The sequence below is a fragment of the Homarus americanus genome, unplaced genomic scaffold (assembly GCF_018991925.1).
Source record: "Homarus americanus isolate GMGI-L3 unplaced genomic scaffold, GMGI_Hamer_2.0 scaffold42643, whole genome shotgun sequence".
NCBI lineage: Eukaryota > Metazoa > Arthropoda > Malacostraca > Decapoda > Nephropidae > Homarus > Homarus americanus.
In genome coordinates this window covers 605,866-623,839 of record NW_024747582.1, presented here as the reverse complement: position 1 = coordinate 623,839, position 17,974 = coordinate 605,866, and the positions used below count along the sequence as shown (strand labels likewise).

General features: G+C 40.1%; 1 protein-coding gene across 2 annotated transcripts in view; it reads left to right on the top strand.

Annotated features, from left to right (window-relative positions):
• The window catches only part of LOC121879664 (protein PRRC1-like), a 33,114-nt gene extending 17,097 nt beyond the window's left edge, over positions 1-16,017 (top strand). For both annotated transcript variants that reach the window (XM_042386354.1, XM_042386353.1), the window contains exons 4-9: positions 2,550-2,746; positions 2,859-2,961; positions 3,230-3,397; positions 10,358-10,427; positions 10,780-10,899; positions 15,881-16,017. In XM_042386354.1, the coding sequence (XP_042242288.1) occupies positions 2,550-2,746; positions 2,859-2,961; positions 3,230-3,397; positions 10,358-10,427; positions 10,780-10,899; positions 15,881-15,997 (775 nt within the window). In that variant the 3' untranslated portion in view covers positions 15,998-16,017. The remainder of the gene's footprint in view (positions 1-2,549; positions 2,747-2,858; positions 2,962-3,229; positions 3,398-10,357; positions 10,428-10,779; positions 10,900-15,880) is intronic.
• The last annotated feature ends 1,957 nt before the right edge of the window (positions 16,018-17,974 follow it).

The following is a 17,974-nucleotide window of genomic DNA, read 5'->3' as shown; positions in this document are numbered from 1 at the left end:
GTAACACTTTACCTTGAAAAAATATGAATGTAACTTGATGGGGGAGAAGGGTGATTTTGAGGTTGATAACCGAGCTTCTCTTCAAGTGTTATATCCTTTCTTTTACGATCATCACCGGGAATTCTATCACCAGAACGCTTCTTGGAGATATTCTTCTTTACCATATTCACAATTAATACCACAAAATTGGAGAAATAGTAAGCAAAAATCGCGTTATAGCAAACAAGCGTTCGCGTTATACAAATATCGTTCCTAATTCATAAATCGCGTTAGAGCAAATTCGCGTTATCAAAACACGCGTAATAGCAGAACTCACTGTACTACTGTACTGTGTACACACAGATAAAAAAAGTATCGAGCAGGGAGTCTGTTGACTTGTGTAATGATCAACACATCACCAAATGTGCAGATATTTATTTATTTTTATTTACAGAGTATTTTATTTTTTATTCCACCCGGGCACAGGTCAAATGACCCACAGTTACAGTTGCCAGGGCAGTTCTCTTGCGTCATCATAGCAAGCCCAAAGTAGCCAAATGCATGGTATGGTATGCACAGGACTATGTAAAACATAAAGTATTCATTTTTCAAAGTTTATTTATAGATACAGGTACACAAATTTTTGTTCATTACATTTGAAACATCAATCTTTGTTAATTAAATTTGAAACAAAAGAAAACTACGATACCGTACTTCTAAATACCGGGTATTTTCATTAAAATATTACATCACAAGTATATTTTACCTTAACTGTGACTGAATGAATATATTCTCAGAAATAAATATGGAAATGTGATATTTTTGCTGAAATGACGTACATATTACAGTGGAAAGTGGGATAAAATCGTGACGAAAACAATGACTTGCGCTTTCTTTCGTTCAAAAGATGTTACCGTAATCACTTTTTGAATGGTTTAGTTAAAAAACTGTTGTATTACAATAATATTCCCTCCTAATTGACTTGAATAAATACTTGAATGGAAATATATAATATTTTTGTTGAAACTACCCGCATTTCAGTGTAAAGTGTTGTAATAATAAATGGTAAACAATTTGCCTTGGGCACTCGTGTTTCAGTTTATAGGATGTAGAGCGTTTTTACTGAAGGTTTTGTTGTTCGCTTACCCTCAAAAACGTGGGTCGAACTATAAACGAGGAATATCATAAATTAACGATTTCTTGGTCAAAAAATCAGGGTCGACAGATAAACGAGGGGGAGTTTATAGATGAGTATATACGGTACGTTGTCACAGTTTGATTGCTCGTTTTAAAGTGGAGATCACGTGGTCGCTTGTTGTCGCTGTGCAGCTGTGGCGCTCACGCATGCTCACATACACACAAAAGCCCGCTAAAAAAAAAAAAAAAATTAGTTTTCCAAAAGTCCGGATTCTCGGGTGGTCCGGATTTTTGGCATCCGGATTTTTGGACTTTTACTGTAAGACGAAATGCCCTTGATTCCACCCTATCTAACAGTTGAAGAGCCACCCCAGATATGAGAGCAGTACTCCAAGTTAGGACCAATGAATCCCTTATATACTTGAAGCAACTGCTCAGGAGTGAAGTAGCTATGGCATCTGTACAGCATTCCCAGCTTTTGGGAGGCAGCTTTAGCATTGTTGAGGATGTGTGGCTTCCATAACATATTAGAGGAAATGGTGAGGCCTGGCATATCTATTTTAGAATTTGGCAGAATGATAGTGTCCTGAAATGTGATTGGTGGGAGATCATCTCATTTGGATAGTGTTATTGGTAAATACTGAGTTTTATTACTAATGAATTTAACCAAGTTTCTACCTCCCCATTCAGAGATGCTGCACAGATCCGCTTTGATAGATGTAATGATATCAGCTCTAGAAACAGATCTAGTTTGAGAATTAAGGGGAAGGGAAAAATGTGAAGAAGAGTGAAGAGTAGAATCATCAGTGTAAGAAGGTGTTCATATTCAGTTATGCCATCAACTATATACATGGCAGGATATGTCATTAGGAGCAGATATGTGAGGAGACCTTCAGGCAGGGAAAGCAGAACTACCACCACAGTACAACAACACACATATTCCACTATCCCTCGTCCGTGGTGTCATATTGCCTCGCACATAATCCGTGTGGTACTTTTTTTACTGTGCATTATTATTACATTTTGGCCCCCAGACCGGTGGCCCGGGTGGGCAGTGTGTGTATGTGTCTTGTATGATTTTTTCAGCTGATATAAATTAATGACAAATCCCTAAAGTGAAAACTTTTTGTGCTCTCTAGGCAACAGGAGACTATATCTCTGGTTACAAAAGGTCACTTGCGCCACCACAGCTACCCAGTGTATATACCTGGTAACCCAATGCATAATCCACCACCTCCCCCAACACCACCTTGCTTGGTTGTCCAACAAGAGCAAGCAGCTTCTTCTGCTATTAGTAAATCTCATAGTCACCAATACCCACATTCAACTGTTGAAGGGACTTACCACTCTAGGGAACAACCTTATGGTAGTCCACCTTATGTAGATTTTTTTGGAAATAGTGTAAGCTATGGATCTGCTTATCCTCCCCACAGTCAAGGTAGTGTAGATGCTTCTGTTGACCTTGGTTCACCCGGTGTAGGTGGACCATCAGGGAAGCCTGGAGGAAATGGCTGGTTTGGCTGGATTCGTGGCACAGTATCGAGTGTGGGTCACCGTGTTGCTGAGAGAGCAAAGACTTCAATGGATACCATGATAACCACATTGGATCCCCAGATGAAGGAATATATACGTAAGTAATTATTATTATTATTTTAAAGAAAACACTTGTACGGAACATGAAACAGGCGGTTAGATAGATACGCTGAAAATAAATAGGAAATTATGCAGTACTTAATTTACAGATTCTGGAGGAGATATGGATATCCTTGTAGCGTCAGACAAGGAAATCAAAGTTGGTGGTGTCAGGGAAGCCTTCCAGTTTATGTTTGGCAAGGCAACTGTAAGGTCAGTAAACATTTATACTCTACTGGTATAGATATGTTAGATTTCTTAAATATTACACTGCTGTTTGTGATGGTTTGATAAACATATACTGCACTGACTTCAAATGTTTTATTATTATATGGGAGGAATATCTAATAAGTGGTACAGGTAATCTCCAGTTACAAGACTAAAAGATTGTTTATGTTCATCCCAAAAGTGAAGTACTGTACTAGCAGTAGTTACAGTTAGCATGTAGCAATGAAATGTAGGATTAATTATATTCTTACAGTGGCATGGCAGCTCAGGCAGAGAGTGTGGCTGCTCAACCAGTCGGGTTTGAGGCGGCGCTGCACTCCGCCGAGGAACGGATCAACTCCCTTAGGACGTCAGGACGTGTACACCCACAGCAGCCCGTTGTGTCTGTTGAGAACTTCATAGTTGAACTTACACCTGATTGGTAGGTTATTTGAGATCACATTACTATAGTACCAGTGTATATTTGTGTGGCAAGGGTAGATGTAGGATACTGTAATGGTAGATTTAATGGTGTTGCTTTAGTTACAGGTTGGAGAGGATGTCGTGTTAGACTTTAGTTATTCTTACAGTACAGTACCATCTCTCTCTCTAGGCCAGGGGTTCCCAACCTTTTACCACTGTGACCCCATCTAGAGCTGTCATCTATCCAGTGTGACCCCTAAGCCACTGCCATGGCCTGTGGGTGGTGTATATACAGTTTATATATATATATATATATATATATATATATATATATATATATATATATATATATATATATACACACACACACACACACACAGTGAACCCTCACTTTACGCGGTTAATTCAACCCCGGCGGCCCGCGTAAAGTGAACAACATAACATATGGGATTAATTGAAATAGAGACCGGGCCGACCCCCAAACTCCACTTTTTCAGACACAATACCTACGTTGTAGTAAAAATAACTTCTTAATTTTATGATGGTATGCACACACAATTAATAATTAAGAGAAATATCAATAATATTAGGTTTTTTTAACACTTACATTAGTAGAAAAGATGGCTGGGCACACTGGGATGGGGGGTTGGTTCCGAGGCAGAGGGCAGATTATTGGCCCTCACCTGTATCACTTGTATCAATTGTATCACTATCCACCACAGAGGCTTGCAGGGCCTCTTTGTCAAACCCCTCAAAGTCCATATAAGTCCATATCCTCACTATCATTATCACTATCACTGACTTGGGCCGGCTGTGATGGGTGGCGGGTGAAGAACTCGGTAATGTTTTGATGACTGGGTGACCTTGTGCGCACCCTGCTCTCGCCGCTCTCCGCGTAAAGGGGTACATGCACCGCGGAAAGTGAGCATTCCGGTTTCGGCAGGGTACCGCGTAAACGTGGAAACGTGTAATGTGGGACCGCGTAAAGCGAGGGTTGACTGTATATATATACAGTCTGCCCTTAAAACATACGCGGGGGTTAGGTAACAGATACCCATGAATGTTAAAAATCCGTGTACTTTTGCTGCAAAAAACCCTGGCCCCCCATGTCCTTATTTACCGTATATACCTGTGTGTAGTTCGAGTTTTTAAGACCAAATTATTTGGCAAAAAATTGGAGGTCGACCTCTAAACGGGTAATAGTTTCGTTAGGTTGAAAAATATTTACCAGTAACTACCAGTAAACAATGGAAACAACGCACCAACGCACCACCAGCTCTGAGTGTCGGTACAGTCGCCAGGGCAGTCTCTTGCGTCATCATAGCTAGCCCAAAGTAGCCAAATCCATGGTATGGTATACACAGGACGATGTAAAACAAAGTATTCATTTGTTAAAGTTTATTTATAGATACTGTACATACATTTTTGTTCATTACATTTGAAACATCAATCTTTGTTAATTAAATTTGATACAAAAGAAAACTACGATACCGTATTTTCATTAAAATATTACATCACACGTATATTTTACCTCAACTGTGACTGAATGAATATATTCTCAGAAATAAATATGGCAATGTAATATTTTGGCTGAAATGACGTACATATTACTGTACAGTGGAAAGTGGGATAAAATTATGAAAACAATGACTTTTGCTTTCTTTCGTTGTTTAAAAGATTTTACCGTAATCGCTATTCGAATGGTTTTCAGTTAAAAAACTGTTGTACTGTACTCTTACTGTATTACAATAATATTCTATCCTATCATTAGCCTTATAATCCCACAACTGAAAACCATTCGAAAAGCGATTACGGCAACATCTTTTGAACGAAAGAAAGAGAGAGAGTCATTGCTTGTGTCACAATTTTATCCCACTTTCCACTGTAATACGTACATCATTTCTGCAAAAATATTACATTTCTATGTTCTCAGAAATAAATGGTAGTTTTGTTGAAACGTAATGTACAGTACAGTGACCCCTCCGTTAACGAACTCAATCCGTTCCAGAAGGTCGTTCGTTAACCGAAAAGTTCGTTAACCGAAAAGTTCATTAACCGAAACCATTGTTTCAATGGGTTTTTGGGTAATTGGTTCCAGCTCACCGAAAATTTCCTAAATTCAACAAAAATGGTAGAAAAGTTCACTTACTTTGAGGTGTGTATGTAGAAGGCTCCTGGATGATGATGGGATTTAGAATGGGGGTGGAGGAGAAGGGAGAAGAGAAGGCATTGGGGGTGGAAGAGAAGTCACCCCATGGCGCCATTTCACCCATAAAATTTTAGCTCTCTGGTGTAATTCAAGATTATTTTCTTTAAATCAACACTGCACTGCATTATATATTGTCAATATGTAAAATATATTTCAAAATGACCAATAATTTGCTTGGAAACACAGAAAAAAGCGTTTAGTTGAAGAGAGTCTCAAGCAAGATGTTACCTCCAGTGAAAACAGAGAGAGACTAACTCCTGTTTGCTGTGTTAAGAGGCTGGATGCCGCGCATTAAACTAGTCATTTTACCTTCAATTATGTTCAATAATTGTTAAAATGACTAAAAAATTGAATATTATACTTTTAAAATTATTGAATAGTATAAACTTCTTGATATTTACTAGAATAGTAAGGAATTTAAGCCCTAGAACCGATTAATGTATTGGCTGACTGATACTAAAGCTGGTTGCCTGGTCAGTGCAAGTGAAAACATGTTGAAGTCGGTAAGAACTTCGTTAACCAAATTTTTTTCGTTAACCGAATTGAAGATCCTTATGGAAGGCAGTTCGTTAATCGAAATTACGTTAACCGAGGTGTTCGTTAAACGAGGGGTCACTGTATTGACAATATAATATGCAGTGCAGTGTTGATTTAAAGAAAATATTCTTGAATTACACCAAGAGAACTAAAATTTTATGGGTGAAATGGCACCATGGGGTGACTTCTCTTCCACCCCCAATGCCTTCTCTTCTCCCTTCTCCTCCACCCCTATTCTAATTGCCATCATCATCATCATCATCCAGGAGCCTTCTACATACACATCTCAAAGTAAGTGTACTTTTCTCCCTTTTTTGTTGACTTTAGGCAATTTTCGGTGAGCTGGAACCAATTACCCAAAAACCCATTGAAACAATGGTTTCGGTTAATGAGTTTTTCGGTTAACGAGCAACCTTCTGGAACGAATTGTGCTCGTTAACTGAGGGACCACTGTATCCTTTCCCCTCATGGTGGAGTGCAATGCAATCAAGCAGTTCCTCAACTACTGAGGACTCCTTATGAAACCTTCCAAAGATCAGAAGCTGCGGCTGTGATGTAATATCCGTTGACTCGTCCACTGCCGTGCTGTCTGAGGGGAATTTCTGAAGCCTTCCAACATTTGCTCCTTCAGGTCTGCACTGGATGTGTCTTGTTATTGTGTTATTACTCAAAGTACAATCTTCAGCAGCTTCAGTTATCTTCTTGGAAAATAGTTCACCCTCAAAAATATCACAGGAGTTTGTAGGGGTATCGAGATATTAATGTTGTCTAGCACTCAGGATGGAAGGAAACTCTAATGTGGTTTTCTTGTATGATATAAGTTATATGATAGACAGTCTGGTGCTGGAGGTGCCGTGTGGTGAGGGGCTGCTCAATAGAGACGTTCGGTGAGTAGCTTGTTGAAGGAGGTAGATGTGCAGGAGCTTCATTAGAGAAGATGTTGCCTGTTGCTGGCCTCCTGATTGAATGAATGTTAACAGCGTGGAGCTTGCTGGAGGAGGTGTTGCTTGTTCAGGAAGATGGGCAGAATGAGAGTTGGTTGGTGAGGAAGCTCAGAGAAGGACAGCTGGTGGGTCGCCATGCTCGCTGGCAGGAGCGAGGACTGCCAGGCAGGCGAGGAGAAGCGAAGGGAGCCAGGCAGCGGCGGAGGAGGAGGTGTTGCTTGTTCAAGAAGAATGGTCAGAATGAATCTCAATGGAGAGACAGCTTATATACCCAGCAGCCGCTATGAGTCATGTTGGGAAAACCCGAGAAGTCGCCGGTCTTTTGGCTCGGTTGCTAGGATACGGCGGCATTGGAATGCGGATACGCTTGGTTGCTAGGGAAGACGGTAGCAGCTGGTGGCTGTGGCTACGCAGTTGTAGGCAGTTGTAGGGGAGACGTCCACTACAATACTCCCCCTTCCCTCCAGGCGGTGTAGGAGACTTGTTGTCGGTAGAGTTGCTTAGCACATGTGAGGCAGACCGGGCGGTGCATGCCTCATGTGAGACAACGGCGATGGCGTGATGAGCCGATCGCTGAAATACAACTGTCTAGATACACACTATCTGTGGGAGAAGGGAGAAAAAGGGTGTGTGGAGGCGATGAATGTTGTGCTCCCCTCACGACAGGTACAGGGTCGTCAGATGTGCCTGCTGGGGTGTGTGTGGGCCTGGGTCAGGAGCAGGGGCTGCGTCAGCAGAAGCGGATTAGGGCTCGTGACAGCAGCTGAGTCCACGACAGCAGCAGGGTGCAGGACATTAGCAGGGAGTACCTGAGGGAGAAAAGAGGGGGTGTGGAGGCGATGGATGTTGTGTGCTTCCCTCACGGCAAGTACTGAGTCGTCAGATGCGCCTGCTGGGGTGTGTGGGCCTGGGTCAGCGTCTGAGGCAGGACGGGTGTGCTGGGGTAGTAGGATGTGGTGCTTGGGGCAGGAAGAGGAGCCGGTGTCTGCTTGAAGACTGGGAGCGTGATCAGTGTCTCCTCCATCCTGTGTGAGTGCTAATCTCCGGGAGTCACCATTGTAGGGGTATCGAGATATTAATGTTGTCTAGCACTCAGGATGGAAGGAAACTCTAATGTGGTTTTCTTGTATAATATAAGTTATATGATAGACAGTCTGGTGCTGGAGGTGCCGTGTGGTGAGGGGCTGCTCAATAGAGACGTTCGGTGAGTAGCTTGTTGAAGGAGGTAGATGTGCAGGAGGAGCTTCATTAGAGAAGATGTTGCCTGTTGCTGGCCTCCTGATTGAATGAATGTTAACAGCGTGGAGCTTGCTGGAGGAGGTGTTGCTTGTTCAGGAAGATGGGCAGAATGAGAGTTGGTTGGTGAGGAAGCTCAGAGAAGGACAGCTGGTGGGTCGCCATGCTCGCTGGCGGGAGCGAGGACCGCCAGGCAGGCGAGGAGAAGCGAAGGCAGCCAGGCAGCGGCGGAGGAGGAGGTGTTGCTTGTTCAAGAAGAATGGTCAGAATGAATCTCAATGGAGAGACAGAGCTTATATACCCAGCAGCAGCCGCTATGAGTCATGTTGGGAAAACCCAAGAAGTCGCCGGTCTTTTGGCTCGGTTGCTAGGATACGGTAACATCTGGTTGGTTGCTGGGGAAGGCGGTAGCAGCTTGGTGATGCCGCTACGCAGTTGTAAGCAGTTGTAGGGGAGACGTCCACTACAAGTTTCTTAAAGCTGGCTTAATGACGATCTCTCCCTCCGTGAAAGGACGTTTCTGCTGAGAAATGAGGAAAGGTGTCTTATTTGAAAAGATTTCCATCTTTTCTTTTTGAGATAGAGCTCTGGTCAGAACAGACCGAGACTTAGTCAAATTGTTGCAACGATGATGAAAAATTCTTCTGCGAGCCTCTTCCGACAGTACAGGAATGTTGGCGTGAGTTTCCGAGTGTCTCTGTAGTTTATTCGGCTTTAAGGCTTCTTTAGCAAGTTCCTTAGAACACATGACACACATCCCTCTACATCAGCTACACCATACTTGTCCAGGAAGGCTTGGTGGATGGTTCTGACGACTGCAAAAACTTGTCCGTTATTGCCTGTAAAATGAAATGCACTTTCGTATATCTAAAAATTAAATATTAGTCATTTTTACAAATACCTAAAAATAAAACACAGTATCACAAATACATAATTGCTAATGCACAGTAGCCAAATTATAGAGCGGTAATTTTTGTTTACCAAGTCAGTAAAACAAACAGAATGCACATAATTTACATTGCAGGAATTAACTTTGCACAACAAATCAAATAGTCAGCATCATATATCTGTAATTTTCTTGTGCATTCAAAGAATGCACACTGTAATAATTTTCTGTGCATGGTAATAAACCAAATACAATAAGAAAGCAGAACTGTAATTACTAAGTGTGTTATGCACACATTTAACAATGCAGGGTGTGCACAGTAAAAATTAAATCTGTAGTAGTAATTGTGATGAGTACTGTGTGAATATACTTAATTCACAGCACTGAAATTACTAATACACATAAGTAAATAACACAAATGAATAATTAATTATATTTGGCACTAAAAGAATTGACACAGTTTACAGTTAACAGAGCAGATACATCACTGGATATTGAAGTTGTAAAGTGCAAATAAACAAACCTGACAGGTGAATGATATGTCCTCATCCGTGGGTAGCAGAGAGTGAACTGAGCTGACAGCAGGTCAAAGGTAGGAGTGTGGAGCTTCTGTTGCTAAATTTGTTGTCAGATCAAGCCTGATCTACGGAGAGTAACCCCGTTAATCCCTCGGCCATAATTTAGGGTCCCGACTTAACGAGGTTACCGGCAGGAGGCGTGCACCTGTCAGCCACTCCTTAAAAGAATTAAGTCCTTGACGCGTCCAACCACCGCAAGACACAAGGGACTCCGGCGATCTCATGAGCTCTATGCGACCCTTTATGATGCGTCCTGCAACCCCATTTGCGACCTCGTGTTTGGGAACCATTGTTCTAGGTGAAATCCACTTCAAGGTTGAATGTGAAAATCAGATAATTATTTGTAATTTTTTTAAATTGAATTGACATATCATGTTGCTTGTGTTATATTACCTTGTTTTGGAGCAAGGCAAGAGTTGAAAGTACTGTAGTGGGAAAAGAGGTGAACACGTGCAGTAGTATAATCATACTAAATTGTTCTTACCCTAAACTTGCGATGGCTGTTTACTATGTGAAATTTCAGTGTCCATATTGCCATGGTGTTATCAATTAACTATCCCTGTGTTAATATGATTCATTTATGTTTCAGCTGGTTTGATGTTGGGTTATTGCTGCTAGATGACCCAGGAGAGGACATCCTCCTGCAGACTTACACACAGGTATATATGCCTACCTGCAGGTATTCATTAGGAAGTCTTTCAAGTGGATATAACAAACTTCATTCTTGGATCATATCTCTTATTGACTACAATAATCTCTACATTAGCCACAATCTTCAAGCCTCAGAATTCTCTAATAGCCAAAATTCTACTTTATATATTCACTTATTTATTTTTTTTATTGAGCATTGCCAGAAATTTTGGAGAAATTCTATCCATTCTGGACATGGGAATGAATTTCAGAGGATTCCATCTTATGCATTTCTGGAAAATGCACACGATCAGATCAGGGTGGTAACAACACACAAGCAGGGTTGCGTGCTTTGAGACCTTACTGTATTAATAATTGCAGGTGACTCCCATCCCACCAGACTTTGTAACCCAAGCCAAGAATTCTACACCAGATGATTACCCCTACAAGAGTTCAGGGTTTGCAGCAACAGTCGGTCAAATTGCCAGCCAAAATCTTGAGGTACAGATGTTTTGATAAACCATTGTTATGTCTTCCACTTAGAGACTCCTGTATTGTAGCTTAATTTTACAATATTCTCCTAATTTTGTATTATTCACAGTGATTTTTTTATTTGAGAACCCTAAATGATTACTATATTTAAAGATATGTAATCAACAGTAAGCTATTAGGAATAAAGTCTGATCATATCATTGTGAATAACATTAATATTCTCCACAGTGACCTGACTCTAGTTATACTGATTTTAAAGTTCATCTTTATTGCATGTCCTAAATTATAGTACGGGGCTGCCTCACTTATCGCAAAGGTTACGGGCATGAAACTCGTCGTGAATATCGGAATTGTGAATAGCGGAGCAATTTGTCCCATAAGAAATAAAGTGAACGGTCATCGTCACGGCCGTCTAACACTTGTTTTACTCAATACTTATAGAACATAAAATAGATAAAGAAACAAGGGCATAATAAACATCAATAACAAACACTTTGAGTTTATTATTACAGTATACTTTTCATGTTTGAGAGTTTATGTGTGTGAGCTAAGTTTTAAACGTAGACTGTTAATTTACCTCTGATGTGTTGTGTTGCTGCTTACTGAAGTTGGCATTAGGGTAGAAGGTGAAGGTTTACTGGGGTGAGAGGAGGCTGGAGTCGTCAGCCACCTCACTGCCAGGGTTGTCGGCCACCTCACTCTCATTATCACTCAATTTGCACTGAAAGCTGTTGTTCTCCACTTGTTGAAGGCTGTGATTCACTTGTGAAGGCTGTTGCTTTATACTGGTCTTGAACAGCTCCTAAAAGCTGTGTTCTGTTTGGATGTACAGGAGGTGGTTGGGGCACTGGGGGTTGAAGGTTTGGCCCTGATAAATGCATCAAGAGTCATTTGTTGTGCATTCTTCCTCTTCTCCTCAAGCACCTCATAGTATGCACGTTTGTCTTTCTTGACATTGCAGATGTTAGTGCAACTTCGGTCAATATTAGGGTCCATTTCTAATGCCATATCCATCGCCATCTCAATTGAAGAAATCGGCTTCCTTAGGTTCCGTACAGTGAGGAGTTGTGTTGGAGTTTCATCTGCATCTTCTCCCGCTGCAAGTGGCATTTCTTCCTGCTGAAGCCTCTCCAGTTCTGTCAGGTCTTCATTGGTAAGTTCTTCATTGTGAGAGTCGAGGAGGTCTTCTATGTCAGCGTCATCCACTTCATCGAATCCAGCCTTCTTTGCAAGAGTCACAATAGTCTTCCTTATTGCAGGCACTGAAGGGAAACCAACTGAGTTGTGCACACACTCTGGTCACAGCTTATGCCACATGTTCTGTTGTGTTATTGCCTCCCATGAATCACTGATGTTTTTATGGCTTTCCTGATGTTGTAGTGTTTTTTCCAAAACTCCCGGATTGTAGGTTTCCTTCTCTCTGTTGGTCCCCTCAATCAGCTGCTTCTTGATACACTGAGTGAAGAGCGCCTTGAATGTAGAGATGACGCCCTGGTCCATGGGCTGCAGCAAAGCCGTGGTGTTGGGTGGCAAAAACACAACTTTAATGTTCTTACACCAGTCAACCTTAGCTGGTGGAGGACCTGGTGCGTTGTCGATCACCATCAGAGCTTTATCGTCAAAATTATTTTCCTTATAATAGCGACTAATGCGACCGGACACACAGTTGAACATGTGGTCGTGGAACACAGACCCTGTCACCCACGCCTTACTGTTTGAACGCCAGATGACGGGAAGCTCTCCCTTCACACCCCCCTCAGAACATGGGGTGTTTCAGACCAGTACACAAGGAGAGGCTTTAACTTCAGGTCACCCTCAGCATTTCCACCAATCTATAGAGTGAGGCGGTCCTTGGCAACTTTGAATCCCGGTGCGGTCTTTTCCTCCTTAGGTATGTCAGTCCGTGAAGGCATTTTCTTCCATAAGAGTCCGGTCTCTTCCAAGTTGAAGACTTGCTTAGGACTGTACCCACCCTTCTTAATTATGGTTGCGAGAAACGGTGGGAACTTCTCTGTTGCGTCATGATCGGCACTATCTGATTCTCCTTGTATTGTTAGGTTGTGGATGGATATACATTTCCTAAAACTATCAAACCATCCACGCTTGGCACTGAACTCAGATACGTTGGGTTTGTCTTTAGTTATATCTTTCCACAACGATCTTGCCTTCTGTTGAATCATGCGTTGCGGTCAAGGTGTTTTAAGGCGCTGGGTCTGGTCGTCAATCCATGTGCTCAACATCCGCTCCATACTCTCCATCTCGGCATCACGGAACCTCGTCACCTTCGTGGCCGTCGGTGGTGTTGCAGACCCGGCCATCTCCTTGATCTTGTCGGCTCTTTTAACTATAGACTGCACCGTAGAGGGAGCCAAGCCGTGCATGCGCCCAATCACTGACATTCCTTCTTCGTGTTCAAGTCTTTTTACGATATCCAATTTCACGTCCAACGTAACTGCCACACGTGATCTCTTGGCAACATTGCCAGGAGTTTTAGTAGCTGGTCACTTAGGCATTGTGAGATCACACAAAACACACACCAGCACGTGTAAGACTGAGGCGAGCCGGAGCGCATGGCGGAGGAATACGTACACATGCTGTCCTACGCTATCGTTGAGGCACGAGGTTCAAAATTTTTGCTGGTAAGAATTTGGAAATAAACGGGGCAACCATTGTGAATAATGGAAATGGGTAACAATAAATTGATTGGTGATACACAGGGTCACGAGGCTACGAATAGCGGGGTTTGCCTGTACTTTAGTTAGGGTTCTTGAATAAAGAAATGACATTGTAGTGTTGTGTTACTGTTAATAAATCTGACATTTTTTTATCTGCCTCACTCCACGAATTCTTCCTCCTCCTAGAATCTTGCCAGTCTCCCCTCGGAATTGGAAAATCTTTCTTCACTATCAAACTATGGACCCAAACCCCTTATCTGAGTTGTAGAATTATGAAATACTCTAGTCAAAAATAAACAAGCTCCTTCTCCTGTCTTGTTCTCAGTGGTGTTAATATTTCCTTGCTACTGTTGACTTAGTTTAGAAACGTATTTGTACAGTGAGTTCTGCTATAACGCGTGTTTTGATAACGCGAATTTGCTCTAACGTGATTTATGAATTAGGAACGATATTTGTATAACGCGAACGCTTGTTTGCTATAACGCGATTTTTGCTTACTATTTCTCCAATTTTGTGGTACAGTGGGATATGCTATAACGAATCTAATTGGTTCTAGAACCTTGTTCGTTATAGCATTCGTTCGTTATAGGATTAATCCGTTCCAGGCCCCCAAATACAACCACTTAACACTGAAAAATATAATATAAAATTGTAAAAATTTTAAAAAAAGTGCATAAATATGCATCTAAACCCCTGAAATAAAGAATATCATTAATATTTGTAATAAAAAACAATAAATTAGAAAAAATTTAAATAATGATCATTGTAGGAGTTTCGTTCGTTATAGCATTCTCAATTTTATAGGTAAAACCGTTCGTTATAGGAATATTCGTAGTAGGATCCGTTCGTTATAGCATACCCCACTGTATTAACTGTGAATATAGTAAAGAAGAATATCAACAAGAAGCGTTCTGGTGATAGAATTCCCGGTGATGGTCGTAAAAGAAAGGATATAACACTTGAAGAGAAGCTCGATTTTATCAACCTCAAAATCACCCTTCTTCCCCATCAAGTAAAGTGTTACATTTACTGTATGATTTCATTATTAGATATGAATGTAACATTTATTTAGACTGTGCTATCCTTTGTGTTAGGCTAACGACTAAATTTTTTCGATTTCGAGTAATCTGCACCTAACCCTATTTTCTCCATAAGCCCTGTTATTTCTATTACGCGATTTTCTATAACACGATATTTTACAAGAACACAATTATCGCGTTATAGCAGAACTACCTGTATTGCTAATCTTCTTTCATATTACAGTGACCCCTCGTTTAACGAACACCTCGGTTAACGTAATTTCGATTAACGAACTGCCTTCCATAAGGATCTTCAATTCGGTTAACGAAAAAAAATTCGGTTAACGAAGTTCTTACGAACCGACCTCAACATGTTTTTGCTTGCACTGACCGGGCAACCAGCTTTAGTATCAGTCTCCCAATACATTAATCGGTTCTAGGGCTTAAATTCCTTACTATTTTAGTAAATATCAAGAAGTTTATACTATTCAATAATTTTAAAAGTTTAATATTCAATTTTTTAGTCATTTTAACAATTATTGAACATAACTGAAGGTAAAGTGACTAGTTTAATGTGCGGCATCCAGCCTCTTAACACAGCAAACAGGAGTTAGTCTCTCTCTGTTTTCACTGGAGGTAACATCTTGCTTGAGACTCTCTTCAACTAAATGCTTTTTTTCTGTGTTTCCAAGCAAATTATTGATCATTTTGAAATATATTTTACATATTGACAATATATAATGCAGTGCAGTGTTGATTTAAAGAAAATAATCCTGAATTACACCAAGAGAGCTAAAATTTTATGGGTGAAATGGCACCATGGGGTGACTTCTCTTCCACCCCAATGCCTTCTCTTTTTCCTTCTCCTCCACCCCCATTCTAAATCCCATCATCATCATCATCATTATCATCATCATCATCATCATCATCATCATCATCATCATCATCATCATCATCCAGGAGCCTTCTACATACACACCTCAAAGTAAGTGAACTTTTCTACCATTTTTGTTGAATTTAGGAAATTTTCGGTGAGCTGGAACCAATTACCCAAAAACCCATTGAAACAATGGTTTCGGTTAACGAACTTTTCGGTTAACAAACGACCTACTGGAACGGATTGAGTTCGTTAACGGAGGGGTCACTGTAATTATATTCTCATTTTACCATCAAGATTCTTTTCCCATATAAACATTAATGGCCATATCGTGTTTTTTGTTCATCACATTTAATTTTTCATTATTGCTGATTTTATTTTGTTTTTTGGATTAATAACTAAAGGTGTTTTGACTTCAGGTGCATCATACAATGTGGCAAGAAACACTGACGGGGGTGTCAAGACGGGAGATGATAGTCCTGGCTGCACGAGCTCTTGCTGGGCTCTACAAGTCCAGATTGCCTCATTTTCACTAATATAAATGTTTTTTTTTTTTGGCAGAAAAGAATGAGGAGAATTCTTAAATTAATAATAGAATAATGCCTTAAGTAAGATATCAAAATACTTAATAGAACATTTCATTATGGCACTGTTACACTCAGTTACCTTGTAGTGCTTAATGCAGTGATATCATATTAAGATTACAGATAACTTTAACTTTTTTATACAGTACAGCAGGAGGTTCTATATAAAGAGTTCTCAACTTGACAAAATGATTAATTTCCATAATATATTTTTTCATTGTTATAGATTTATATTAAGTCTTAGTAAAAACACCTTTTTAATACATATGATCTTGAGAGCAGCCACTTTATTGTCACCCACAGATGATAGGTTGACTACATTGTCCGGCGTGTGTTCACTGGTTGTTTATGCTTCATGGTAAAATATATCATGTTCTTATGGAGGACAGATTTATATGTTTGTGAGAAAGAAATTAGCATCATATTCTGATATGTTGGGTCATTTTCACTCTGTGGTGGATTATATCTTATTGTATGTTGGGTCATTTTCACTCTGGGGTGGATTATATCCTATTGTATGTTGGGTCATTTTCACTCTCGGGTGGATTATATCCTATTGTATGTTGGGTCATTTTCACTGTGGTGGATTATATCCTGTTGTATGTTGGGTCATTTTCACTCTGTGGTGGATTATATCCTGTTGTATGTTGGGTCATTTTCACTCTGTGGTGGATTATATCCTGTTGTATGTTGGGTCATTTTCACTCTGTGGTGAATTATATCCTATTGTAGTTTTTTCATAATATATTAAAGAAGAAGAGGCAGGTACTGTACTGTACTGGGTCATTTTGGGTAACAGTTGTTAACTCTTGAGTTAATCTCTGTAGTCAGCAGTGTTCTTGTGTCTCTTTTCTGGTACAGTACTGTACTCTAGATGTCAGAATATTGTTTTATCTGTAGGAAAACTGTAATCTCATTACTAATCAAAACATCCTTGTGTGTTACTAAATAACTTATATTTTCTTTATCATTGCAGAATTATTACTATTATTTATGGTGTTCTCTGTTGGTTTGGTGTGAAGAGTTAGTCATTCATAATTTTATCAACTAAATTCTACAAATCCTTGCAACAGTATGACAAACACTTAGAGAAGGTACATTGACTTCACATAAATTAGCTTTTTTCATTATTTAATTTAGTCAGAGGAGTTTTGAAATTACAGCGTGGCTCCTGAAATTCGCTGGGGATAGGTTCTCAAAATGGCCGCAAATCGCCAAATCTACGAATAACATTTGCTGACCGGTGTTACTTGTGTACAAAGAAAGGTATATTCCATTTATGTGTTTGCCCTTAAGACAATTATTTCTTTTACCTGTATTGTATATATGTGTGTCTACACACATACTGTATATATTTACAATACAGGTAAAGAAAATTACTGTCTCTAGAATGAATGGCTCCCTGTCCCAGCCGCAAAATGCCGCCAACTTTAAAACTACCCACAGACATTCTTGGGTACATCCAGGGTGTCATCCACCAATAATAGAGGACTGCAAATTTGGGGGGCCCTATATTCTATTAATTATTGTGATGTTATAAGTTAAGATGGTAAAGATTCCATGTACTGTGTAAAAATTAAACTTATATTTACCCTGTGAGTTGTATTATTTTACTGGATGCCAGAAAAAATTTCAGGTGCATAGATTAAGCATCTCTTCAGACAAGACAAGATCTCATAGAGACATTCAAAGTCTTGAAAGGGATCCTTCATGACCTGTCAACTACAAGTGATTTATGTTCGTATTTACAGAAGAGCGAAAAAAATACTGGTACTTATAACTAAATTAAGAAGTTGTGTCAATTTTATTAGTTAATATGATATTATGTCATTTGTTGCCACCCAAAGAATTTTGATAATTTTACGGTTGCAATCAGTACTGTATCGTAAAACCTCTGCTAGCCTGAGGAATACGTGTACACAAGTTTGT